Below are 26,307 nucleotides of genomic sequence, written 5' to 3'. Positions count from 1 at the left end.
ATTAAAGTAACAGAGCTGTAGTTGCATTCTGAAACTTAAAAACTTTTGTATTTTTTGTTCAGCATTAGAGCAAACCTCCTTCCATGTAATAAAGTAGCACATTTTTTCTGTGTTGACTTTATCCTGTACCTTACAGCTATGGAAAGATTATAGAAACATTTTAGAATAATTTTTAAGTAGAAAAAAGATGTGGGAAGGAAAGATGACACTTTCTCCCCTAACGTGTTGTTAGTGTCCAATTAGTGTGTATCACTTTACCTGCTGGACACTTCAGTTTTGCAGTAGGAGTAGAGGTGTAATTTTACACACAAGTGCACACTTAATGCACATAGCATTTTTAAATACATCTTTAATTACATTTTGTTCTTAGTGATTAATTTTTTTTTTCTTCTTTACTTTCGTTTAGATACTCTGCCTGCTCATGGAAGATCAAACTTTAGAGATGAAAGATCTAGTAAAACATATGAAAGGTTACAAAAAAAATTGAAAGATCGACATGGAACTCAGAAGGATAAGTTGAACAGTCCTCCATCATCTCCCCAGAAATGTCCTTCTCCTACAAGTGAACATAATGGACTTACAAAAGGACAGGATGCAGCTGGTATAAGCACAGGTTCTACCAAAAGCAAGTCTTTGGGTAAAGGAAAAAGCAATTCTCAGACAGATACAGAAGTAGAAGGTAAGTGTTAACAAAAATTTTTATATTTATATTTATATATATATATATATATATATAATGCAAGTCCAGGGTCTCTGTCTGAGCATAGCATTTGTAGATAGAACGCCACAGTTTGACAATCTCGAAGTTGAGTAGCAGCCCATAACTGCCCTGACTTAAATGGAATGGAGTGCTCGTCACGTGGGAATGATAGGCCTAAAAGAACAAAATTACTGACATGCAAGTCTCCATGTAGACTTGAGCAAATCTTATTAGTCATGCTTCGTAACACTGTTTAAAGAAAGATCTATACTTTGTCCAGAGTTATTCATGCTTGTGTTTTAAGGAATCACTGAATATTGATGACCTCCCTGATACTGCAGAAAACATGGAAAGAACCAGGTGTCTGATACAGGAAACCTACATTCAACTTGTTAAAGAGGAATATTTTGTAAAAGAGATACTGTTGTTACATAACAGTCACATAGTGCCTGTCCCTACTAACTCATTATTGAAAGGCCTTTGTAGAAACAGACTGGTCCTCACACTAATCTGTGTGAGTTCATGTTTTCTAGGACACTAGTATATGGAGTATGTTTATTATTAATACCTTTATTTCACTGGAAAGCTTGTGATCTCATAAATGGACTGAATTCACTTGAATCTTGGTCATACAGTCATTGTCAAATCTGATGGTGTGTCACTATGCAACTTTCAGGTCACTGGCATAGCACTTCAGATTCAGAACACAACGTCAAGGACTTGTTGTCAGCCAAGTACAATTTTCTCAGAATAGGGAACTGTAACTAGTGATGCTGAGGGAAATAAACCATGAATTTCTCAACTCACTGAAGTTTGCTTCGAGATGATGATTTTGTGCCAGTGTGTTATTAGATTGCTGTAAACCAAAAGGAATGTGAAGAAAGTATGTCTAACCAAGACCAGGAAATCTCAACCTACAAGAACTGTTTAAAAACGTGTAGGTGATACCCTGTGAAGGCTTAGTACCAAGGGACACCTCTGAGATACAACTTGAATTCAGAAGTTGGGAACCGTTGCTTTAAACTTGAATAAATACTTCTCGCTATAGTTCCAGAGTGGTATTTGTCTTGCCTTCAGTTTACTTTCTGTTAGTCGGTATTTATCTGTGAGCTGACTTTACACCAGTACAGGCTGGGAGTCAACCTGCTGGAGAGCAGCTCAGTGGAGAAGGACCTGGGAGTCCTGGTGGACGGCAAGTTGACCATGAGCCAGCAATGTGCTTTTGTGGCCAGGAAGGCCAATGGCATCCTGGGGTGCATTAAGAAGAGTGTGGCCAGCAGGTCGAGGGAGGTTATCCTGCCCTGCTACTCTGCCCTGGTGAGGTGACATCTGGAGAGCTGTGTCCAGTTCTGGGCTCCCCAGTTCAAGAAAGACGGGGAGGTTTGCCCTTGCAATTGAGGGAGGCCAACAGTGTTACCAGTAGTCTGCCAGCTGATGTGCCCTGACGTATTTAAACTACTGTAACTTGACTGCATCTACATCCAACGAGAAATCTGTAGGAAATACCTCAGCCAAGAGCTTTGGTTTTCCAGAGCAATAGTTTTTTTAAAGTTACACATTAGTAAAAGATAACCAGGCTTTCTGTATTCCATGAATCGTAGAACAGATCTAGAAATAGTTTTATATGAACAACTTCTTTGGGAGCTTTTTTGGTTTTATGTTGCCCTAGGTGAATGCAAGTTGGCAAGGTGTTCTATTTTATAAATACTTTAGTCTCTATGCAATTGTTGAATCTGAAGAGCTAGTTCACTGTAAAGTCACTGAACAATATTCATGATATGTTTTGTTTGCTTTGATTTTGTTTTTTAAGAAAAGGATGAAGAAACAAAAGCACTTGAAGCGCTTCTTTCTAATATAGCCAAGCCGGTGGTAAGTAAATAAAGCTTTCCATAAGATCAGAATGTATCTGTTGCTATTTTACACAGTTACACCTCCTTTTCTTTCTCCAAATTTAAAGGATCTTTAACTTCCTGCACTAAAGAAAACTTGCATAACCTCTAGTCACTGAAATGTAAATGACCAAAGCAATTTTTAGTATATTACCATTTACGAAGCTAAAATTGTCTTGATACCTGTTAGGTGGAATTCTTCTTCCTGGCCACTCTGAAATCTCAGTATTAACAGAATTGTAAAAAATACATACAGAAAGAGCTTGTAACATTGCCAGTAACATAATGATGATGCTTAACATCCTCTCTTACTGTAAAATCCGTTCTCAATTTCCTGTAACATGATTTAGTTTTAACTGTTCAGGAAACAGTTTTACACACCAGATACTTCTAGGCACAAGAGATACCTGGCAAGGTTTTGGAGAACGTTATTTGAAAAGTAAAGGAAAATTATGACAGATTTCTCTTCAAGAATCTCTGGCACCTCCAGGGAAGAAAGGCATAAAATTCCCCAAGGAAAATGTCTGTCAGCAGTGGGCTTCCAACTCACCTTCCGACTTTACCAATTTCTTTTCAGTTTGTAAAGGATACCTTCACCTCCCAGACAGCCTGGCCCTGGTTTTAGTGCCCCAGTCTTGATTCTTTCATGTCTTGCTTTACAGCCTGGTGAGGAGAGGCTGAGAGAGCTGGGACTACTTAGCCTGGAGAAGAGAAGGCTCAGGGGGGAATCTTACCAATGTATATAGATATCTGCAGGGTGAGTGCAAAGAGGACAGAGCCAGGCTCTTTTCAGTGTGCCCAGCGTCAGGACTAGAGTCAGTGGGCACAAACTGAAACACAGGAGGTTCTGTCTGAACATCAGGAAACACTTTTTTTACTGTGAGTGTGACTGAGCACTGGCACAGGTTGTCCAGAGTTTGTGGAGACTACCTCTTTGGAGATACCGAAAAGCTGTCTGGACATGGTTCTGGGCAGCTGGCTTTAGGTGACCCTGCTTGAGTAAGGGGGTTGGACCAGAGGAGCTCCAGGGGTCCCTTCCAACATCAACCATTCTGTGATTCTATGATGCTCCAAGGGCTGATCAGGGATTGTAATTATAGAGGAAGTCCTGAATGCTTGGTGTCCTGCTGCGTCCAAGCATCAGAGTGGGTTAACGTGTCTTCAGTGCCCCTCTGTCTTTGGTGGCAAAGCAGCATGGAGGTGGAAGGTGTCTGAATCAAATCCCATAAGAAAGGATTGAGAGCGCTGAGATGAAGAAATGGAGAGGAGTTAGGTGATCCTAGCTGTTTCTGTGGTGTAGATAGTAGCTGGGACAGTCAAGTTCAGTAGCACTTAACAGGATGACCTTGGCGATTTGAGCTAGTGGAGAAGTAATAAAAAGAACTTTTGGAAAAGAAACTGGGACTGAAAAGAAAGCTTAGGGAGAGTAAGGTGAGGGGGAGAAAGGAAATGAGTGTAGAAGAGACAGCTCTGACAAGGAACACAGGTCCAAAGGACAATCAAGACTTGAGAGATCCTAAAATAGATGAGAAAATGAGACCAGGAACAAACAGAATAGTAGGTGTGAACTATTGGAAGAACAGGATGGAGAGCAATTAGCTTTTCTGTTTGTTATTTTTACAAGCAGACTGATAATGAAAGGGTGATGGGAGTCTGAATGTCTTGTTAGTAAGACTGAGAGCAGTGGGGATAGTGGGCAGTAGTAGCAAGAGACTGAAACCGCCTGAGTTAGATGAAGATGGGTAAGACAAGGATACCAGAACTTTATTAGAGTTCTGGTATCAAGGGCTGAAGTCTGGGGTGGAGTAAATAAGGAGTACAGACTGGAATGAAGAACCGTTGGTTAGGACCAGACTTTGACAAGCTGGAGAAAAAGGGTCAGAAGGGGTTATGGCTGCAAGAAACAAATGTAAGTCTACATCTGATAGCACATCTGATTTTTATCCGGGACCTGGAATCTAATCCAGCTTTCTCACACATCATCTTTCTTGTGACAGCAAGTACCCGCAAAGTCCTATCAGCAGAGATTTGGTTTTGCTGCCTGTTGTTTCACTGCCCAGCTATGTGTCTCATCTCCACAGATGTTGGCTCTGTTAGTTCAAGCAATAGATACTTATGCAGTGCATCTGAAGGCTCCAGGCTTGCTGCAGGATGATGCCAGAAAGAATTTAAGGGAGTCATTTGCTATTAATATATATATATATATAAATATAATATGTACACACACACACACACATATATATTCTAGGCAACATGCATCAAAATACTTTTAGAAGAATTCTGTTCTGTTCTCAAAGTGAAGCAGGAAAGATTTCATACTAATGCTGGTCCATTGTATTCAAGATTACAATTGCCTTTTGGGTTTGTTTTTTTTTTAACGCAGCAACATACTGTTCTTTTTGTATGGTCTCTGCCATTCAGTGTACAACACATGCCTGCTTTGGGCATGGATCAGGGCTGTGTAGCTAAAGGGACTGGTGTCTTTGACCCCTTTTGGCTCTTGAGTCGTGACAGTCTGTCCCAACAAGGGAGCATGTGCCTAGTTTAGTCACATACTGCATCAGAATGGATGCAGAAACAGATTTTGCTGCAAGGTTAGCTTACTGCAAGATAGTGCTGTCACTAGGGCATGCCCGACAGCAGCGTTCTCAGCGGCCCTCAAATCATGAGTGCCTGCTATGCCCTTCTTAACTTTGTGAGAATGTGGATGATCCTTTCTGTCCTGACTGGAAATACAGGGACCAGTTCTCCAGAAGAAGCATGCACCGTCCTCTGCCGGCGGTCAGGGCATACAGGATGTCATCCAAGTCAGGATGTCATCAGTGTCTGCATTGCCAAGAGGAATGACAGTTCTGAGCTTGCTGGAGTGGTTAGAGTGGGACTATGAGAAGTATGATCAACAGGTGATGTCTTCTGCCATGTTGCTAATGACACATGAAAAAGCAGTGGAGCGCCAGTACTGTCTTTGTTTTCTTTCACTTCCTTCCACCCTCAACACTCAACTGTCTGTGCCCTTTAGGCAAGCATGCTATTTCCCTTCCCCACCATGCCCTTACTTGAATGTCATTGCATGTAGCTGTGTGCCTACAAGTGACCTCTTTGCAGACCTCAGAAGTCATGACAGGCTTAGGCAGTGGTAGTCTGCTACAGACTAGACAGTGTACACAAGGCAAAAAGCCAAACTTCCAGCACTTGGAGAAGCTTATACCTTGTGAAGGCAAGGGACTGTCAGAGCAGTGGGTGGGTGGAAGACTAGCTGATGTTGCAGCCTCGGGGAGTGTGACGTGTTAAGAGAAAGGGAGGCTGTGATACCTGCTTAGACCTTGCAAGATCAGAAGCAGCCCGCGCACAGTATCTGTAAGGAAACATTTTCCTCACACTCCCAAAAATGAACCAGGAGACTGTGTTTTTTTCACACCTTCTGTTTGTAGTTCTCATCAGAAATATTCCTGTAGGTTTTTGATTAATGTTTTGCTTAAAGCACTCACTGTGGGGATTGTGTCATGATGCTCTTCTTGACGGATCATCAATACCCTGTTCTGAATACTGGCTGTGGTGGTGGTCATATGATCAGATGATCATACAGGTACTGTCCAGTACAGTGTCCATTGCACCATATTCTGCTCCAGAAAGCCCAGAGTAGTGCTGAAGGCTGTGACCTGTTCTGGGCTGTCCCATGTCTTAATACCCAGGTTCAAGGCACGCACATCTAAATCAGGTGGTGAGCTTCATGGTGTGTTTTCATTCACACATCTCTCTTGGTTCTGTGCAGTATGGGGCACATCTGTTTTGTTGCCTCCAGACTTCCATTAGGTATTTTTATGAACATGTTCTCATTTTCTTAAACTTTTCCCCATGTGGATCCCCCATCTTTTCATATGTGCAGTGTTAAGTCAAGTTGGTAACGTAGTATTGCTACCAGATGACCCTTCTACCTAGGGAGGTCTTGAACTTTTTATACCCAGATGTAAGTCGGAGTGGTTCTGCAGATTGCACCATGCTGAGTCCTCAGCATTTCAGCACTCTTCACCAGCTGTCATGTCCATTAACCAAATAACAAATCGAGCAGAAGACAAGGGGACGTGAAAAAGCGAAAGCAAAATGAAGAATGGAGCAGAAGGCTGAGTGTTTGATAAGGAGAGGCAATAGAAACTTGGAATTTGAGGGTTGGTTATATAGCATGTAAATCCCTTGGGAGGGCATCCTGTTTTGTGGTTCATCCATGTTCTGTGTATGCTTGCAGGCTTTTGTGATGCACCTCACCTGCCAGTTAAGTGCCTTGTGTCACAGTGAATGCAATCCAGTTTGTACATGCTAAAACTGCTCTTTTGTTTGACCCAAATGGCATGTGTAATATAGTTAATGAGGAGATTCACTTTTGCAAGCTGGGCTGCTAATGAAGGCATGCCTACCTCTTAGCTTCCTCAGTGCTAGGGCCTGACTCAGGTGTTGTACTCTGCTTTGCAGAAGCACACAGTGCTCAGAGCTGCAACCGAAATGAATTGCAGCTGCTTGAATAAGCACAGAAAGCAATAAGTAATGCCAAGTTTTCTGAAAAAGCCACTCCTGAGTGTCTCAGGGCACCTAATAGTAGTGGGTTCTTCCGATCTTAATCTTTGCCCTTCAAAAATACTTTTTTCCTCCTATTGCAGAGATTTTTTGAAAATACGCTAGTGTTTTGTGCTTGAGAACTGATGGGAATGTCTGAAACTTTAGTAATCCTTTTCCATAATAGAGCTCTGGCTAGCGTTCACAAAGTCAAGTGTGGGGATATTATTGAACACCAAGGTTAAAGGACAATATCGAGTGATTGCTTCATAGTGAAGAAATTAGTAATTACTGTCATAGACTTGCATCATGTGGAGTTTTGTGTTAAAATAGTGTATGCTCATGTAGTCTTAAGACTTGTAGTGCATGTACACAACAGAGACAAGTTTTTTACAGGAAATCTTGATTTTGGCAACTCTTAATCTTTTAATGGTTTGCTTTTGTCCCTTATTAATAGTCTTGTGAGGAAGAATATAGCTGAACCTAGACTTGTGTTTCAGAATTGTTCTCTTAGCTGGAAGTCAAATCTGAAAAGCAGTACCACATGTGTTATAAAGAAGTTGAAAAGGACTTGAATTACATTCTCTGATTCTGTCTTGTCAGTGCTTGCAGCTGTGATTTTTGGGGTTGCTTTTTTTTTTTTAGCAACTGAAAATGGTTGAAAATATTTATACACCTGTATGGGAATTTACTGAAAAGCTCCAGAACTTAGGAAATACGTAACATCATGTATATAGTATAGATCCAGAAGAAAAACCTTGATGTTACTCAGTTGCACTCCAATTGCCTCTATTCTTTTTGTCTGGTTGCTGACCCCTCACGCACAAGACATATTTCTGGGGACCCCACAGTCCCCCACTGCCATTCTCTGGGGTTGTGGAAAAGCAGAAGGTAGCAAGTTCAGTGGGATTCAGGTATATGAGGGGCAGGGTTGGAAGTTATTTCCAGTATTTATGCCTTCCAAAGAGTTCAGTGTTGTACCTCTTGTTCTGTTCTTTTGCCTGTCTGTCCCTTCTCCTAGGCCCTCAGGTATCTGTCTCTTACACTTGTTCCATAAGTAGTTTACTCCCCAGTGCACCTCAGCGGGTCTTACTAGTTTAGGCTTGGCTTCTTGCAACTCCTTCGTTTAAAGTGAGTGTGCATCACTGATGGGGAACCAGTGGTTTAAGGACCAGCTGGTTTATTGAAGACCCCTCAGTTTCACTGGGCACCATCTACTAGGCCCAGTGACCTTAGTGTGTGTTTCAAATTTTCTAGTCCAGCAACAGGGTTACATAGGATGGATACGAATTCCTGCCTCGTTGCAAATGCAGGATGGAAATAACTTTTTACAGTTTTAACTTCCGCATCCACAAATAACAGAACAGTGCCTGACTTGGAGCTTCCCCTCAAAATAAGGGATTTAAAATGCCAGATTTATACTCTTGGTGAGGTGGGACTGAGTCAATTATCATGTGTTGGTCGGCTCTTAACAAGGCTTGTTGTGTTGTCAATCAAAGTGCAGGGGGGAGAGCAGGGGAAGAAGAAAGAAGTTCGGTGCAGAGGCAATTAAAAGTGTTCTGTTTAGCTTCCCTGAAGTATAGTCGGGCTAGGAGGTCTCCCCCTTGCCCCAGGCATCACTGGGCTTGTTCTGAGCTAGACCACCAGGTGCCAAGATGAGCAAGTTGCTCAACTCTTGCTTTTGATCAGGTCCAGTGCGGCACAAGATAAGCACAGTGCCCAGCCTCTGCTTTTGTTGTTCTGTATCAAACACCTGCAAGCCTTGTCCTTCACATCTCACAGTGGACCAGCAAACGTTACCCTAGGAGAGTAACTCGGGATAACAATTTTTCAGCCCGGCACTTAAAGAACATTTCACCCTGATCTCTGTTGATGTTTGTTGGTATGTAACAATTTCCGCTAATACTCTGGGTTTAATTTTACTAGTCAAAGTCCTGTGAGTTGTCTGTTACTTTGTAGTCTGTAGTGTTGTCTTTGATCTCCCTCCTACTCTTCCTGCTCTGTCTGTACTGAAGAGTTGAAATCTCTAATCTTTTAATGTTCCAGTAGGTTGTAACGCCACCATTCACTCATACCAACCGCATTACTTCTCCAGCGTAAAAGAAGATAGACAAAGATGTATGAAGAGAAACATATCTGTCAAGTGTATAAGGCAGTTTGACATTATTAAAGTGTGAGGTGGGATGTTATGTGCAGTTCTGGGCAAAGCACTAAGGTAATGAAACAGCAGGAGATAAGCAGAACAGTGAGAGTGATCAGAGATTTAGGTAAGTGAGGGGAGACACAAATGCTAACAGCCTTCAAATACATAAGAAACAACTGCAGCAAGGAAGACAAGACCTAATGTTCAACTCCATGGTGGTTAGGACTGGAAGGCTTAGCTGGTAGTAATAGAGATAATGCCTGGGCATTAGGGAAAAAATTTCAGCTGTTAAGGTAGCTAAACATAGGAACAGATCATCTTACACTGGACCTAGTAGTCCTAGAGCATAGTAGGTCCTCCAGTAACCTACACTTCTTTCCTTCAGTATCCCCTGCCACCTTCTGCAACCCAGGAGGGAGGGATTAAGATTGTCCGAGAGGGAACTTTTACTATCCCAGATGCTTCCCACAACTCCAAAGACTTCCAGAAATGCTAGACTTATACTGAGGTGGTTGTAGTTAGTGTTAGTGTAGTTTGTGACAGCATCAAGATTATAGTGGAATTTCTCTTATCAAACTTTGAATTATGTTTCAAAGAACTTCAGTGGGTAATCTTACTACCATTTTATCCTTTTCAGCATGTGATGTATAGTCCTGTCAGCATATAAGGGCTTAGTGACATTATTTCCAAGACACTGAGGCTCATCTTGTTTGATTTTTTTCCTCCTTTCTGTTTGTCTCTTACCAGTAAGTCATCTCCTTTCTGCTTCATTCTTGAAGTTGGCCCATTTGGGTTTTTAGTTCAGATTATAGCAATTTAAGAGCACCGGTTGTGAAGATAGCATTTTGATTCCGATACTCTAGTAATAGATTTCCAAAAGCAATTACTCTCGAAGTAGATATATATTACAGTCATATTGTAAAACTAGTCATTTCATATAATAAAATGTGTTTTCAGTTCTCTTAGGAAATGATTGGAAATAGTAGGTGGGTGCAACATATAAACCAGAATAGCAGACACGTGCAATATTAATAAACACCCACAAATTTCTGGACTTCCTTCTATAACAGATCCTAAAAATTCGTAATCACATGCAAGTACTCGTGCACTCACCTACAGAAATACGAGCATCAACAGCCCCTTGCAGCATGTGTGGGTTTCAAGCAGCAACCCCCCTTCTTGTAGTGTGGGTGCCTCTAACTGCATGTCTCCTTTGGGAGATGTGGGTGCTTTAGCTTTGCATGTAACTGTGTTATTCCCTAAAATCCGTTGTTCCCTACAATCTGCTAATCCACGGGCCCTTGAGAAAGCTCTCCACCAGGTCACATGTGCCCACCTGATCTGTGGGCCCCTGCCTGCTGCACCCCAAACTGCTGTCGCACCAGCTGGGGTGCGGCTGCTCACGGCTTCCATCAGGCCTGGGCAGAGGCAGCAATGGTGGCAGGGCAGTTTCTTGCGCTGTCAGGCCAGGTTTTGATCATTGCTTTGTTCCACTCCGCCGTGTCTTATCCCTGGTGTGAATTTTCCTGCTGCTTTTATACTTCTGAAGCTGATTCCTTCTTCATTTCAGAAACTTCTTTGCAATTCCCTGATCACCGTGGTATCCACCCAAGGGTGGCCGCCTCTAGCACAATGAGTGTGTTAGGGCAAACGCTTGTGCATTCGCACACACTCTTTATGCTCCTATTTCTATCACACCAACTGTTGTTTCTCCAACAGGTGGGCTCTGCAGGCAAGCACCACCACAGGAATTCTTTAGGATATTGCCCATATATATATATGTGTGTGTTTGTGTGTATGTGTATGTGTGCATGGACCTTGTGAGCATGCCTTCACTGCACTTGCCTAAGCTCAAAGTACGTCATATGTTGTGATATTCTGTTCGCTAGCAGAGTACTAGATTAGAGCCTCAGGCAGTTGTATCCCTGTTAATATCCTGATGAAAACCAGTTTGCTGGGGTAGTTAACCAAATAGGTTCTAATCTAATGGGAGGGTCTGCTTGTCGCAGCCATAATTAAATGCCCAAAGCAGAGTTTCTCTACGTACCTGCTACGGTAATGCCAGTCATTTTGGAGAAATTCCTGGGTTTCTATATATTTCATATGAAAACCGAGACAGCAAGAAGGTATTAAAAAAAAAAAAAAATCATAGTGCTGGTCGCATAAAAAAAAGGTCTGAAACATTGTAATTTAATAAAACAACTGATGCACACACAATATATGCTTGCCATCTCTTGTGCTTCGTAAATGATACAGTCATTTTTATGTAGTCCACTAGGTGGCATTTGTTTCTTAGAAGTTTGTTTTCTCTCAGTGCTGGGCCTAGAATTGCAGTTTTCTCAGGACATTTCTTAGATTTCCAGCTTGATTTTATCTGTAAAAACTAATTAGTAGCTATTAGATCAGTATAAATACTCTGATATGATAATGCTATATTATTTTCTTCTCTTTTATTTGGTCCTACATGGAAAATCAGCATTTACATACAACAGCATTTAAATGGCAGAGGTCTCAAAGTTCTATTTCTACAGGTATCAGACATTCAGGCAAGAACAGCACTGCTTACGTGGTCCCCTCCATCCAGTGATACCAGAGAAGACGCTGACAATAATGACGTACCAGATGTTTATACTTATGAAGTCATGATTTCAAATACTGGAAAAGATGGAAAGTACAAAACTGTATACATGTAGGTGTTTATTATTTTTATTTAATTGCTGTTGCATTGACATAGTGACTTAAAACCTCATTAAGAATTTGCCTGTTGTCCAAAGATATGAGTAGCATTTTTGTGCAACTTCTCTTTTGAAACAAACTACTTTTTTCAGTAGAATTGGTTCTGTCTTATTACTGAAGTCTCTACCATCAATTAGAATTTAAAGACTTTGTTCTTAGATGTTGGAAGTATGTTTTAGTATCACTTAGCTGTATTTCAGCCAGCTGCACTAGAAACTACGGGTTCTCAATTAGTGAGATATACAAATAGTGAGAAATACGAATTGTATTTGTAGTTATTTACTTCAGCATGTGCTTCTGTTCCCAGTAAGGTTATCCCTCCCTTCAATAAAATGCTCTTGGTAAGAGACAGGCTTATGATAAGAAATAAAATAGATTCACACAGAACACAACTCTAGCAGGAGCAAACCAAACAAAACTCTTCAGTTGTTTCATTCCTAATACAATGGTTTTCTTTTTTTTTTTTTCTTTTTTTTTCTTTTTTCCAACTTGGAGAAATATAATAGAAAATATACCATTAAGTGTGTAGAGCTCTCCAATAATTATAAATCTTTGTATTTAGCTAGTTTCTCTTAGTCACCTTCCATGGATTTCTTAGGTGAATCACAAGTTGGATGGCCCTGAACTAGAAGCTTAGAGGAAAAGAAAAGAGCTTTGCTAACATAAGCTGATGTTAGTAAAAGCAGACTAATAGATGTCACTGAGGTGCCTTTTCTGTTTTCTGGGCTCTAACAAGTTAGGTATATGCAGTCATTTACAGTTTCAGATAATCATTTTTGCAAGGCTGAACTGAGCTTCTAAAGGCCTCAGTACTTTGATGGTTTTTGTGTAATAAAATGCATGTGTATATGTGCAGCTGATCTTACTGAGTAAAGAGGAAAATAATTATTCTTGAAAAAACACACCAAAAAAAACCAAAAACCAAACCACCAGGGCAAACACGAGAAGCCCCTAAAATTCAAAGATAAATGCATTTTCATTTTACTATATTTAGCAACAGAAACAAACTGTTAGCAAATACATTTCTTAGAAGGTGTGTTAGGTGGATGGGTTAGATGATGTATGTGTTTTTACAAGTGTATGAGATTCTGAAACAGTCTCTTAAACCAAATCTTATCTCTTTCCAGTGGAGAAGAAAATAAGGTTACTGTAAACGATCTCAGGCCAGCAACTGATTACCATGCAAAGTGAGTATCTCTAGTCATTAAATTCAGTGGAAATGTTTTCAAAATTTCATTGGATCCGTGTATTTGCATGAGTCTACAGAGATTCTTTATCACAACTCACTGTCCTCCGAGTCACAAATCAACATTTTTGACTTACCTGACCACTCAGACCATTTTCGAAAACAGAAAATTGTTGCGCCCTCATCCAACATCCAGGCTCTTTACTTCTCATGTCAGGCTGGAACAATGACGTTTTTCTGTCCTTTGAGCCAGGCACAGATGCTGCTTCCTTTCTGTTTCCCAGAAGCAGCAGAGGGAGGTACCTTGCACAGGAACATGCTCAGCACTGGCCACTCAAAGGTCAGGTTACGCTGCTTTCACCTTGCTCCTGCAGACCAGTGAATCTGACCCCGTATGCATTACTAAATAGGCCTCTAGCTCAATGTAATTCTACCTTTCTAGCAGAATTTGCTGCTTCGCTATGTCCTACTGAAGAAATAGCATAGGATTGGAAAGATGTAGTTGCGTTCTTCATAGCCTTTTCTAAAGGAAAGGACAGGCTGGGCAGGCTCAGCAAGGTCTTGAAGGAGTGCAGAAGGTACTCTGAAAGAATATAAGCAGCTTCCTTGTGCTCACCTGACAAAAGCACTTGCAGAAGAAGAATTATTCATAATATCAATATGTCTACAACAGATAATAACCTTGCAAGATATTACCATTATTTCCCAACCAAAGTACAGCAAATAACAGACAGATTTACAGTGTAACTGTGAGAGTATAGCTGACTGATGGTGATGATGTACATCCAAAGTAAAGGACTCTTTTTCTTTTGCGTTACTTCTATTGACCAAGATGCTTCCACCAGTTACGTATAACAGTCATATTTTAATAATGAGGTAGCAAGGCAGTAACTTCATTCCGAATACTCACTTTTCTTTGGAAACTGTATATTCAGATTTTGAAGCAAAATTTTACTGGCTCTTTTCCACTTCAGAGTCCAAGTAGAATGCAACTGTGTAAAGGGGAGCCCTTCAGAAGCAGAGAGTTTTACCACAACAAGTTGTGAACCTGATACTCCAAATCTGCCCAGGATAACTAATCGGACCAAGAATTCTCTTACACTGCAGTGGAAGGTAAGACTTGTTTAAAAACCTTTAAAATAAATAATTTGAACTCCAGAATTGTTTTGGATTCGTCGATAAAATGACAGTTTATTGAAATGGAAAATTTTTGCCAAACATACTAATTTCAGTTGCAATTCTGTGACTGGAAATACATGTACTGGACTTCAGTAAAAAGAGAAGGATTCCCAGAAAAGCAAGGAGCCTTGGTAGATACAGTTAACTGAGTTCAAATGAGACACAGTGGTGCAGTTCCAGTCCCCTACCCTACTGTGGAACCAGTTCCTTTCTCTGTTGTTGAACATAGGCTTGTTTGTGCAAAGCAAATTAAGTGGTCTGGAAAGAGTGAGATTTGAGCAGACCTGCAGTCTAGCTGCTCAGAAAAATACTGTAGCATTTTACGCTGCTGCCAGAATACTTCTTCAAGGTCTAAATTGAAAAACAAAACCGTAAACATGATACAAGCATTCACTGGATGGAGACTGAACCAGGACTGTCTTGGCAAGTGAAGCAATCATATAAGGGGAGCAGTGGGAGCCCTCCACTGGTCTTGTCGTGGTTTGACCTGTACAAGCATTTTTTCCTTAAGTGGTCTTGTACCCAGTTAGAGCTCTAATTTTCTTCTTTTCCTGTTGCAGGCATCTTGTGATAATGGTTCTAAAATCCACAGTTACCTTTTAGAATGGGATGAAGTAAGCAAGTTACTCTATTGTATTTTTAATTTTGTAGTTTTTTAAAAAGTAGTTGTATGTGACTGTGCACATCAAATTGTGTGAAAATTATGACTTCTGTCAAGAGGCATGTGAAAAAATATATAATTCCTGAAGCAATGATGGAAATATGTTTATTGCCCAAATTTTTTGTCGGGGAATATAAAATAATAGGTCCTTAATTACATGATTCTGCCACTCTTTAACAGTGGCTTTTCCACTTGTAGTCCAATACTTCTTTCAAGAGTTGACACTGAAGGATCATTTTCCTATAACGTTCTTTCTTTTGTACAAAGGGACTGGATCTACTGTCCCCCCACAAGCATCTTGCAGTCCCTACCTGGACAGCTGTCGTGAGATGGCCAAGCTGCAGAAGCTTCATAGCTTTTTCCTTCCTACCCTGTAAAGCTGGGAAATGTAAAGGAAGGAAAAAAACCTTCTAATTCAATATTTATACACAATGTTTCGTATACCACTGCCTCACTATACAGGAGATTCTTCAGTTATGTTTCATGTCAAAAAAGGAGTTTACTTCACATTTGTGTGTTACTTTAATTGATGGGTGCATATATAATAGGGTGAATAATGTGATTAACTTGCTCCTTTTTAGGGAAAAGGAAATGGAGAGTTTTGCCAGTGTTACTATGGACAACAGAAGCAGTATAGGATTACCAAACTATCACCAGCAATGGGGTACACCTTTAGGCTAGCAGCCAAAAATGACATGGGAATGAGGTAAATATACTATTATACACATAAATACGGAATATGTGTACATGCATGTGTGTGTTTGTTTAGGAAAAATATATGATGGCATTTAAAGAAACAAGTCTGTGGTCCAACTGGGTTGAAATAGAATAGTTCAGTTGGAATGGACCTACAATGATCATCTAGTCCAACTGTATAGTTAATTCATGATATGTGACTGAATTATTTGGTTTGTATTGGTTTGTAAGATTAGCTCTGTACTGTGAACCACTTAACCCTGCTTGGGCTGGGGAGGTTAGACAAGGTGACCTCCAGAGATCCCTTCCAACCTCAGCTATTCTATGATTCCCAGCATAACACGTTTTGTCCAGGCATAGTATAGCTCCATGCTACAACCACTACATATGTGCATACTTAGCATATAAATGCTACAAATCTCAGCCCCTCTTAGAAGCAGGTAGTACAGCTACTTCTGCCAGACTTAGCCTCATTTTGTGAACAGCCTGCTTGGGTATTTGTACATGATGCCCCTAGAATGGGGAGCATGAGCATGGCACAGACAGCCTGGCTGCTCTCATGTGAAATCAGCTCAGACTGTGCTGGTTTTTACCTTCAGTCTTCATAGACCTGCGCTCACCACTGAAGTTGCTGCCTTGCACGTGTTTCCTACTGCTGGTACTTGTAATAGGTTTTTTTGGCTAAGCACTGCGTTGTAGAGACTCACACATTCACTGTACTTGACATCTACTAACATTCTGGGGATCATGCTAAAAGAGAAGTGACTCAACCAAAGGGCCAGAATTTAATAGTTTAACTGCTGCTGCTGTGCTGACCAGAGGGTACCTCCTACCATGCTATCTGCTGCTCTTGGTTCCAGGTTTGACGTGGTGCTAGGTCTAAGGTGGTTCCTCAAACTGGTGTCGCAATTTTCCAGGGCTTATCAGCCCTCCTTAAGTTTAGAGTTTTAGTGATGACAGTATAAAGAGGTGTCATTAACTCTGCTGGAGCAGGAAGTAAGTCTGGCAGAACCGCCACTGCCACTTGGAGGTGTGTCTGTATTGTGCTCTTTGCCATGTCCTGTTACTCAGATAGGTCCCTTTATCTAAGGTATCTCAGTCTCCCGTTACCCTGGGAAATAGACAGAATATGACATTACTGTAACCCTAAATTCTTTTGAAGTTCTAGAGCTGCTTATGAATGCTTAGGATATGTGACTCTTACTTTTAATTGCTACTTTTCAAAAGTTACAGAGCACCAAACTTTGTTTTGAACTTTTGAATAAATGACATCTGACTTCAGTGGAGAATATAAGTAAGAACGTAAAAAAAAAAAAAACCCAACAACAAACAAACAAAAAAAAAACCCAAAAAACATCACCCCAAAATTACTGGTTTCTCAAGTTATGCTTGCAGTAGTGGGTACATTAGTTCTTGGGACTGCTTCTTAGTCTTCAGGCAAAGCAAATAAACCTGGCTAATAGTCACACTACCAGGGCTCATCATCTCTAGTGCAAACTGCCAATGTCTGCACTACGTAGCAGCACTTGGACCTTGAGGTCCTATGTGTCATTAAAACAGGGCTTCTCTAGCCATCAGCTTAAAATTGCTATTTAGCATTTGGGTTTTTAATTCAGTGTTTGAAATATGGTGAACATCATGCTGCAGCTCACCAGAGTCGTGTTTTTATAGCGTGAAATAGAGGATGTGTGTTGCTTGTGCTTCAGCTGGCGGAAGGAGGTGCTTGAGGGAACAACGCCTGCTTGGACAGTGTTGAAGGACAGCGCGAAGAACAGGGAGACAGACCTGGGGTTGTAGTTCACGCTGGGCAGAAGAAATCTTCTGCAGGCTATTAAGTATGTGAAAACTACAGCTGGCTCAGGAGATCTGAGGCACGTGTTGGGAGGCTTTGGAGAGTACTCAAGGAATGTGTCGCATATAGTGCCTGTTCCTATGTCTTTCCTTGGGTGCCTGCTTTGGGCCACTGTCAGAGGATGCCATAGTGGATAGAATGACTTTTGGTGTGCTCCGACACAGTCTTTATTATTACTACCTTCTGGATGATATTTCTGAAATGGATTGTTCTCCTGGACTTTGTCTTGATGAGATTTAGTTGGAAATGTTCAAAAAAAATAAAGAGAGGGAGTGAGCTGGCAGTTAAGCAGAGCTCAGGCTCTTCTCCTGTTCCCCTGTTAGGTCTGAGTGTAAATGTACCCTCTAGGAATACCTGCACATATTACAGATTCCTGCAGCATAAACTGCTAGAAGACACTGATCAGTTAAGTACCCTTCTTAAGCTAATCATGCCAAATAGATTTTTAGATCAGTATTTCATAGCCTTGTAAAGATGCGCTTTATTATCTTTATGGTATTATATAATTAAGAAGTCTCATGAAATAATATTTATTAGGGTAAGAGTACCTGATTATTCCTTATGAAGAACCTTAGGCATCTGGAGACAGAATTATGTCTAAATGATTTTACCAACAAGAACAGATATTTTATCTTTGAGTTACTCCATATTTTTAAATTTTATTCTAACTGCATATGAAACAATGGTTAAAGGAAACTGGAAAAATAAAATCTATTTAAAAGCTAGATAGCATTATTGTACTTTGAAGTGAATTGTTTAAGAGTCATTCAAATGTGGTTATCGCTGGAACTCTTAGTTTATTTCAGTGTATTTTGGAGTGGTTCAATACAGTAAAGAGATTAAATCTTTTTGAGGTGTGCGGTTTTTTACCTTATATCTGCTTGTAAGGTGTCTCCTTCAATAGTTTGTCATGAATAGGCATAGGCTTAGTATTTATCTAGCCTCTCTTCATGCTTTCTCTAGCTTATCTATATAATGCTGACTTTTTTTATTAGATATATTGTGTGTATCACATCATATTTCTTTCAGAGATTTACTTGCTTGTGAATTTTTGCAAGAAGAATCACTATTCCTCCCATATGTAAAAAGTTTGCTCTTGTTTTGCGCTTTTTCACTTCTTGTCTGCATGGACTGTCTGCTTTGGATGCTGTCGACACTTTTGATAATGTGTTGTCTGTAAGACTTTATTATTATTTTTAATGACTTTGGAGCAGACCAACATTTACAACTTGTGCATTATAATAATGTACGTTGTGTAAGAGAGAAAGTGAAGTCAAGGTATCTTTATATTGAGATTTTTCGGGAAAGTCAGGTTCTGACACACGAGATTTTTGACTGCTGCTGTTGTTGAAGCCATATGGAGAATTTTGTTTTCAGGGCTTCCTGATGCTCACTTAGGTAATGCCTAGCTTTTAGCTTAAAATTACATCTTTGATGTTAGTTCCGTATGGTTGAAAAAAAATAGACTAGTTCTTAAGCCTGTAAATGTTTCTTCAGATTTGATGCAGAAGCAGCAAATGCCAGCTGAGAAGAGGTGGGGTTTTTCTAGTTTAGCTGGATACATGTCAGACCGTCTGTGCAGGCATAGTACCCGTTCGCTGACTTTTGCACCCCTCTCTTTCACAGTAGGTCTTTTTATGTAACTTACTTGTATTTTCACTTCAAGGCATATCTAAGCGTCATCAGATAAGGTTAACGGTTATATTAGGAGATTCACTGGTGTACACTGTATTTCATTTGTTCTGCAATAAGACTTTCATATTGGCAACTCTTAAAGTAACTTAACATTGAATGAGGCTATTCTTCTATTATTTTCTGAATCACTAGAGAAACTAATACTTCACAATATACTTGAAGCACATAATTGCTGTTTGGGAAGCAAAATTTTTTTGAGGTCTTCCCGTATATGCTTTTATGTCTTCATGTTTTCATTTTGAATAGGAAAGACACTGTGGTATTAGTGCATTATTGCATATAGAACTCTGCTGTTTTAGCATAATGACTTAATATGAAAAAGCAAAACATGTTGGTTAGCAAAACATTGTAATTACATCATACAAAGGAATCTTTCAATTATGAACATGTTAACCTTGTTCAGCTGTTTTGTTACTGACAGTCTCATGGGCAAGTTAAGTCATCTGCACGTACCAGCTTGCAATTTCCTGTTGTGCACATGTCCAAGAAACTATCAATAGCTGCGTTTAGTAAGAATTATGTTTTTCTAGATATTAACTGTTGTGTCTAGTTAGTTTACATACTGTCTGTTTTAAACAGTGGTTTTAGTGAAGAAGTCCTGTATCATACCTCAGGCACTGCTCCAACCACACCAGCAAGTCCTTTGCTGATTAATGCTGGAGTTACTTGGTTATCCCTACAGTGGACAAAACCCTCAGGAACACCATCAGATGAAGGAATCTCGTATATATTAGAGATGGAGGATGAGAACTCAGTAAGTTTAGAATATTTATTCTCAATAAGAAAAGAAACTATAATGTGTGTGTTGGATACATTGTTGTGTTAAGTGTAACAATGATTACTGTTGCTAGAATATTATATAAGGAACTGTATTTTCTGAAATTAAGGTAGTGACTTGTCATTGCTGTGACCAAGCCACATAGCTTTCTCCTTTTTATTGTGACAGTAATCATTATTAGTGTTATTAAGCCCCAAGCAAAGACTTCTAGATTACTTTTAGCTTTGTGAATTTGCATGTGAAAGTTAAACTTTGTAAGGGCTGGATCAAAGCAATTGCATCACGAAATGTGGTCCCTCAAGATGTCATTTCAGCCTAACCGCCTTTGTTTTAAAATGAGTCCTATTCTACCCTTCGAAAGTGTTAGGTTTAATTTCTGTTGACAGTATGTATGTTTTCCTTTACTGTTCTTTTCTCCTCTTCTGATTGGAGAATAGTTAATTAATTTCTCCATCTCCAAAAAAAAAAATAAAATCCTGTGTTTACACAAAGAAGATGCACTTATTCCTTTGTCAGAGGAGCGTAACAATTACAGTCTGAAACAGTAATTTATTTGTATGAAGTATGTTACGTGGTCTGGTCTGCAAATACAGTGTTTCATTAAATACTATTTAATTCTGCAGGGATATGGTTTCAAGCCAAAATATGATGGTGACGATCTTACCTACACAGTGAAGAATTTGAGGCGTAGTACAAAATATAAATTTAGGGTAAGAGTTTTTCATATATTGGGGAAGGGGGGGGGGGTTGCACCAGAGTAGCTTGAGATTGACTCAGAAGTGGGGAGGGCCTTTTTTAAGGGAAATTAAATTTAATGCCAGTTTCCTGCAATTTCAATCTCTTAAAACTATTGGCTGGGCACCTGCTTCATTAATCGTCTCTGTAGGAGGAATAAGAACCTCTGCAAGGGCATAACACAGTTGCAGGTATCTTGAAATTCCGGGTTGTAAGTCAACATTCTTAACAGTTGAGGTTTTTTTATTTGGCTTCTGTGTTGCATGTACACGGGTAATATTACTTAGCATAGCTATGGGGTTCTTTGATAGACTCTAAATACGTCTGAAAGTGTTGGGGTAAGGAGCAACTTTGGTCAAAAAAAACATTTTTCAGTGCTAGCATAGTGTTGAGCCCAAATCAGTAAGTCATTCGTTCGTACTAACATTGTTCTGACCCCATTCTAGTAAGCCTTGAGGGCTGAACTTGTTAGCTCAGGGTGAAGTCTGGCTTAACAGTGGCTTAACAATGAGCTTTTGAGTGTGGTTAAAAGCAAAAAATAAGCATATCAGCTATGGAAAGGTGGCCAAATAGCCATTGAGGACTACAAGAACCTGGCTAGCACATGCAGACATGCAGTTGGGAAGGCTGAGGATCAGCTAGAACTGAAATTGGTCAAAGATGTCAAGAACAAGAAAGGATTCTTCAGATACGTGAACAGCAAGCGGAAGCACAGGGAAGACATGCACAGGCCCATTGCTAAACAGAACAGGGAAGCGAGTTAGTCATAATGCCCATAAGGCAGAGGTTCTCAATACCTTCTTTGCCTCTGTCTTTACCAGCATCGCTGGACCCCAGGTCATAGGGTCAAGTAGCTGTGACAAGGCATGTGTTGACCCACCAGTGGTGGAGGAAGGGCTAGGCTGTGGCCTCTTGGGCTCAAACCACTTCAATCTATGGACTAGGAGAGAATCCTCTCCAGGATGTTACGAGAAGTGGCTGACATTGTTGCGAGGCCACTATCTGTAATGTTTGAAAAGTGATGGAGATCAGGGGATATCCCTGACAACTGGAAGGGGGCGGATGCCATACCCATCTACAAGAAGGGCCTGAAAGAAGACCCAGGGAACTATAAGTAGCCCATTAGACTTACTTCAGTCCCTGGGAAACTATGAAAGAGTCCTCCTAGAAACTGTTACAAGCCAAATGAAACAGGTGATTGGGAAGAACCTACACCAAAGGCAAATCGTGCCTGATCACCTTCTACATCAAAGTAACAATTTCATTTGGCCTGGGGAGAGCAGTGGACTTCAGCAAAGCATTCAACACTATTTCCCATAGCCTTCTCCTGGACAAACTGGCAAGATACAAACTGAGATGAGTAGAAAACTGGCCAACAGACCACACTCAGAGGGTGGTGATCAATAGTTTTTACTCAGGCTGGCAGCCTGTCAGAAGTAGGTTTCCTTAGGGATTGATATGGCCCCCTACGCTGTTTATCTTCACAAATGATCTGGACAATGGGATTGAAAGCACCCTCACCAAGTTTGCTGGTGACATCAAACCAAGTGGCAAGATGAACACATCGGAAGGGAGAGTCATCTTACAGAGAGACCTGGACAGGCTAGAAGAGTGGGCTAGCAAGAGCGGTATGAAGTTTAACAAAGACAGGTGCAAAGTCCTGTGCCTGGGTCAGCCTGCCCAAGGAGCCCAGTATAGGCTAGGAGCAGCCTTGCTGAAAGGGACCTGGGGGTCCCAGTGGACAAAGCAACTGTGAGCAGTGCAGCACTGCGGCAACAAAGGCAGATTGGATCCTGGGCTGCATCCACAGGAGCATTACTAGCAGAGATAAAAGATGTGATCATCCCACTATATTCAGCTCTCCTCAAGGCTGCACCTGGAGTACTGTGTCCAGTTCTGATCCCCATAATTCAAAAGAGACAAACAGACTGGAGAGAGTCCAAAGGAGAGCCATGAAGATGATCAAAGGGCTGGAGAACCTGCCTAAAGGAACAGATTAAAGAAATTGGGTCTTTTCTCCCTGGAGAAGAGAAGGCTCAGGGGGACCTCATCACAGTTTTACAGTAGTTAAAGAATGACTGCAAAGAGGAAGGAGGCTCACTCTTCACGAGGAGCCGCATGGAGAGGACAAGGGGCAATAGGTGCAGGTTGCACTGGGAGAGGTTTCACCTTCATATAAGAAATAATTTTTTCAACTGAGAACCATAAATCACTGGAACAACCTCCCCAGGGATGTGGTGGAGTTTCCATCACTGGATGCTTTCAAGATGCAACTGGACAGGGTGCTAGATAATCTTGTCTAGGCTCATTTTTCCCTGAAAGGTTGGATCAGATGATCTTTCAGGTTTCATCCAGCCTGGGTTGGTCGGAACTCTTGAACAGTTCTGTGGTTTTTGGAACAAAGCTAAAGGCAGGTCCCACAGTATGAAACTGAGTCAGAATAATCTCATCTCTGTCTACAAGGGAAAAAATGTCAATAACCATTGTCTTGCATACACCTAAAATACTATTTCAAAAGGAAGAACTGGGAACTGCTGAAGAACAGCATCTCTTTGCAATATGAAGGGTAGTAGTTTAGGGGTTGGGTGGTTTGTTTTGAGTTAACACTAAACATATAAGTGCTCCTTTTCAAATGATAGCAGATACTTTGCACTTCTGCATATGATTACTTTCTTAAGCAGAAAAGGTTATGATGGGGATTAATCTTACAGTACATGGTGTTTTTTACGTAACTTAATATTTAAATAATTTAAAATATATAGTGTGTACTCCAAGGGCTGTACCAAGCTAAGACTGTTATGGCCACACATGAACTTAAACTGAAGAACAGCTAATTACCTTGAAACTAGCTTTTTCAGGACTTGTTTATTGTTTTCCTTTGAAGGTAATCCTACATGTTAATCATGCGTGTTACTAGTAAATATATATTCAACTTAAACATCCTAAGTTTCTCATTAAAATTTTAAAAAAAAAAAATCAATGTTTATACCCTATTTTTCTTAACAAAACGGTAAACAGAAGTCTCTGTTCACTCATTCACAGGGCATAAAGGAGAAACAAATGTTGTGTTAATCAGGTTTTATTATACGGGGGAAAGACTTCATTAATAGTTAATATTCCTTAAGGCTTTTGAGAGAAGCCTAATAACCATTGGAAACCTTGTTATAATACGTAAATGCTAACTGTGCCTGTTTAACTTCATTTGTATGGGCACAAAGAAAACCAGACGATTGTTAATCTTGTAAACTGTGTCAGGAGACTCAGTGTCTCAGAGGCGTGTTACCTCACATTTCCTTTTCTCAGTCTGTATTAACATTACTGCTGTCGTTTCGATTCTGCTCATTTTTAAAAAAATATATAAAAGCCAAAAAGTCTTTTTTTAAAATGTTTAGGTTTTTTGCTAGGAACAAATGGGAATATGTAGTAAACTAACTGCAGACATAGCTAGAAAGTAAAGAATAGCAGCGACTTGTTTTCCTAGAATCATAGAAGAGTCTAGGTTGGAAGAGACTTTTGAGGATCATCTGTGTCAAACTTGTGTAGAAAGTAGGGCCTTAGGTTAGGCTATTCAACCCTGTCCTGGCCCTGTTGAGCTGAGACTTCAGTATTTCCAGCAAGAGAGACTGGACCACTGCTCTGGGCAGCCTGTTCTCATGGTGATTAGTTTCTTTTCTTATATCCAGCTAGAATTTTCCTTAGCACACTTCGTGCCCACTGTCTCTTATCCTGTCATCACAGATCCTTGTGAAGACAGCATCTTCATCTCTTCTGTGATTACCTTGTTGGTATTGGAAGGAGGCTGTGATTAGATCCCTCCTAGTGAAAAATCTTTTTTCTTAGGCAGAATAAACCCAAGTTCTTCAATCTTTCTTCCTGTGTCAGGTTCTTCAACCCTCTAACCATCATGCTGGTCCTGTTCTGGACTTTCTCCAGTTTTCCAGTGTTTCTCTTGAACTGGAGGACCAAAACTGGACACGGTATTCCAGGCGTGGCCTAAAAAGTACTGAGTAAAGTGGTGTAATCACATCACTTGTTCTGCTGGCTAAATTCTTCCTGATGCAGCCTATGAAACAATTTGCCTTTGCTACTGCCAGGATGCTTTGCTGATTCATTTGGCTTGCTCTCCACCAGGATCCCTTCTCAGCAGAGATGAAAAAAGAAAAGCTGACTAACCAGTCAGTCCCCAGACTGTACCACTGCTAGGGTTATTCCATCCCAGGTGCAGGACTTTACATTTACCGTTGTCAAAACTCACATGGTTCTTGTTGATGCAGTTCTCCAGCCTGTCAATCTGTCTGTGTGGTTGCTCTTCCTTCCAGCTTATCTCTCTCTGCTCCTAGTTTGGTGTCACATGCACACCTGAAGGGGTTGCATTTACTCCTGTCATCCTGATTAGTTATAAAGATATTGAGTAGTACCTGATGTTGTAATGATTGCTGAGGAAATCCATTCATGAGCAGCTGCCAATTTGCCTTTGCACCATTAACCACTACCCTTTGAGCTTGGTAATCTATCAGGTTTTCCACGCCCATCTTGTGGTCCTGTCTGTATCTTACCAGCTTGTCTACATGGATGTTGTAGGAGTGTCAAACTGAAATCAGGGTAGATGATGTCCACAGCTCTCACCTCATCTATTCAGCAAGTTGTTTCATCATAGAAGGCACTCAGGTTGATTGAACATGATTTACCCTTGATAAATCTTATCACTTTCTTGTCCTTCATGTGCCGATAAATAACTTCCGTGACAACCTTTGCCATAATTTTCCTTGGGACTGAAGATTTTCTATCGCCTTCGCTCTTGTTAATACAACTTACCCGTATAAACATTTTTTTTTTAAAATCTCTGAATGCATTTCCTTACAAGAAGTTACTGTAGTAACATGAGAGCCCTACTTAATTAATGCCAGTTAAGGATTTAGTAAAGCATCGTTTTTTGCTCTTTACTTAATTACACAAAAATATTTTGACCTCAGTGGGAAAAGAATTGCAATTAAAATTTTAATACTTCCAAGTTCCTTCAGTGGAAGTTTAAAAGTGGCTTCTCTGATGTGTGTCTTTTTCATCATCTTTTGTTTCCATGCTTTCATAAAGGTTTTTTCTCATTTATGTATTTCATTATCAATAAATTACACAACTCCAGTTAAAAACAGTAGTTCTTAGATCTAGTTTCTGAGTATCTTAGGTGGTTTAAAAAAACCTAAATTTTCAGATCTTTGACTTGAAATAAAGTGGCTTGTGCTATATTGAGCACCCACATATTCCACTAATGTCACTGAGATTTGCTTGTCCTGATTACCTTTACAGTGAGGCAATTCTTAGATGTCCTAAGTGGAAGCCTAACTTTATACATCACCGTTTGAAATTTGGGGGGATGTAGAAGGTTATTTGATTTGTGAAATAATTTTTTTTTTTTTTCCCAGCTTCACAATTCCTCGGGGGCTTTTTTAAGGATTTTTTTTTTCCTGACAGTTTGCAGGAATTTTTTATTTCAATATAATGACTGTATAAC

The 26,307-nt window shown here is 40.3% G+C and overlaps 1 protein-coding gene across 1 annotated transcript in view; it reads left to right on the top strand.

Annotated features, from left to right (window-relative positions):
- The window catches only part of FNDC3A (fibronectin type III domain containing 3A), a 120,395-nt gene that overhangs the window by 76,036 nt on the left and 18,052 nt on the right, over positions 1-26,307 (top strand). Inside the window, exons 6-14 of the mRNA XM_086476499.1 lie at positions 407-679; positions 2,511-2,569; positions 11,812-11,969; positions 13,144-13,203; positions 14,177-14,315; positions 14,942-14,995; positions 15,624-15,748; positions 19,865-20,039; positions 20,687-20,773. Coding sequence (XP_086332625.1) covers positions 407-679; positions 2,511-2,569; positions 11,812-11,969; positions 13,144-13,203; positions 14,177-14,315; positions 14,942-14,995; positions 15,624-15,748; positions 19,865-20,039; positions 20,687-20,773 — 1,130 coding nt within the window. The remainder of the gene's footprint in view (positions 1-406; positions 680-2,510; positions 2,570-11,811; positions 11,970-13,143; positions 13,204-14,176; positions 14,316-14,941; positions 14,996-15,623; positions 15,749-19,864; positions 20,040-20,686; positions 20,774-26,307) is intronic.

Source organism: Leptosomus discolor, chromosome 1 (assembly GCF_034619465.1).
Source record: "Leptosomus discolor isolate bLepDis1 chromosome 1, bLepDis1.hap2, whole genome shotgun sequence".
Classification (NCBI taxonomy): domain Eukaryota; kingdom Metazoa; phylum Chordata; class Aves; order Leptosomiformes; family Leptosomidae; genus Leptosomus; species Leptosomus discolor.
This window is presented reverse-complemented; position numbering and strand designations above follow the sequence as displayed.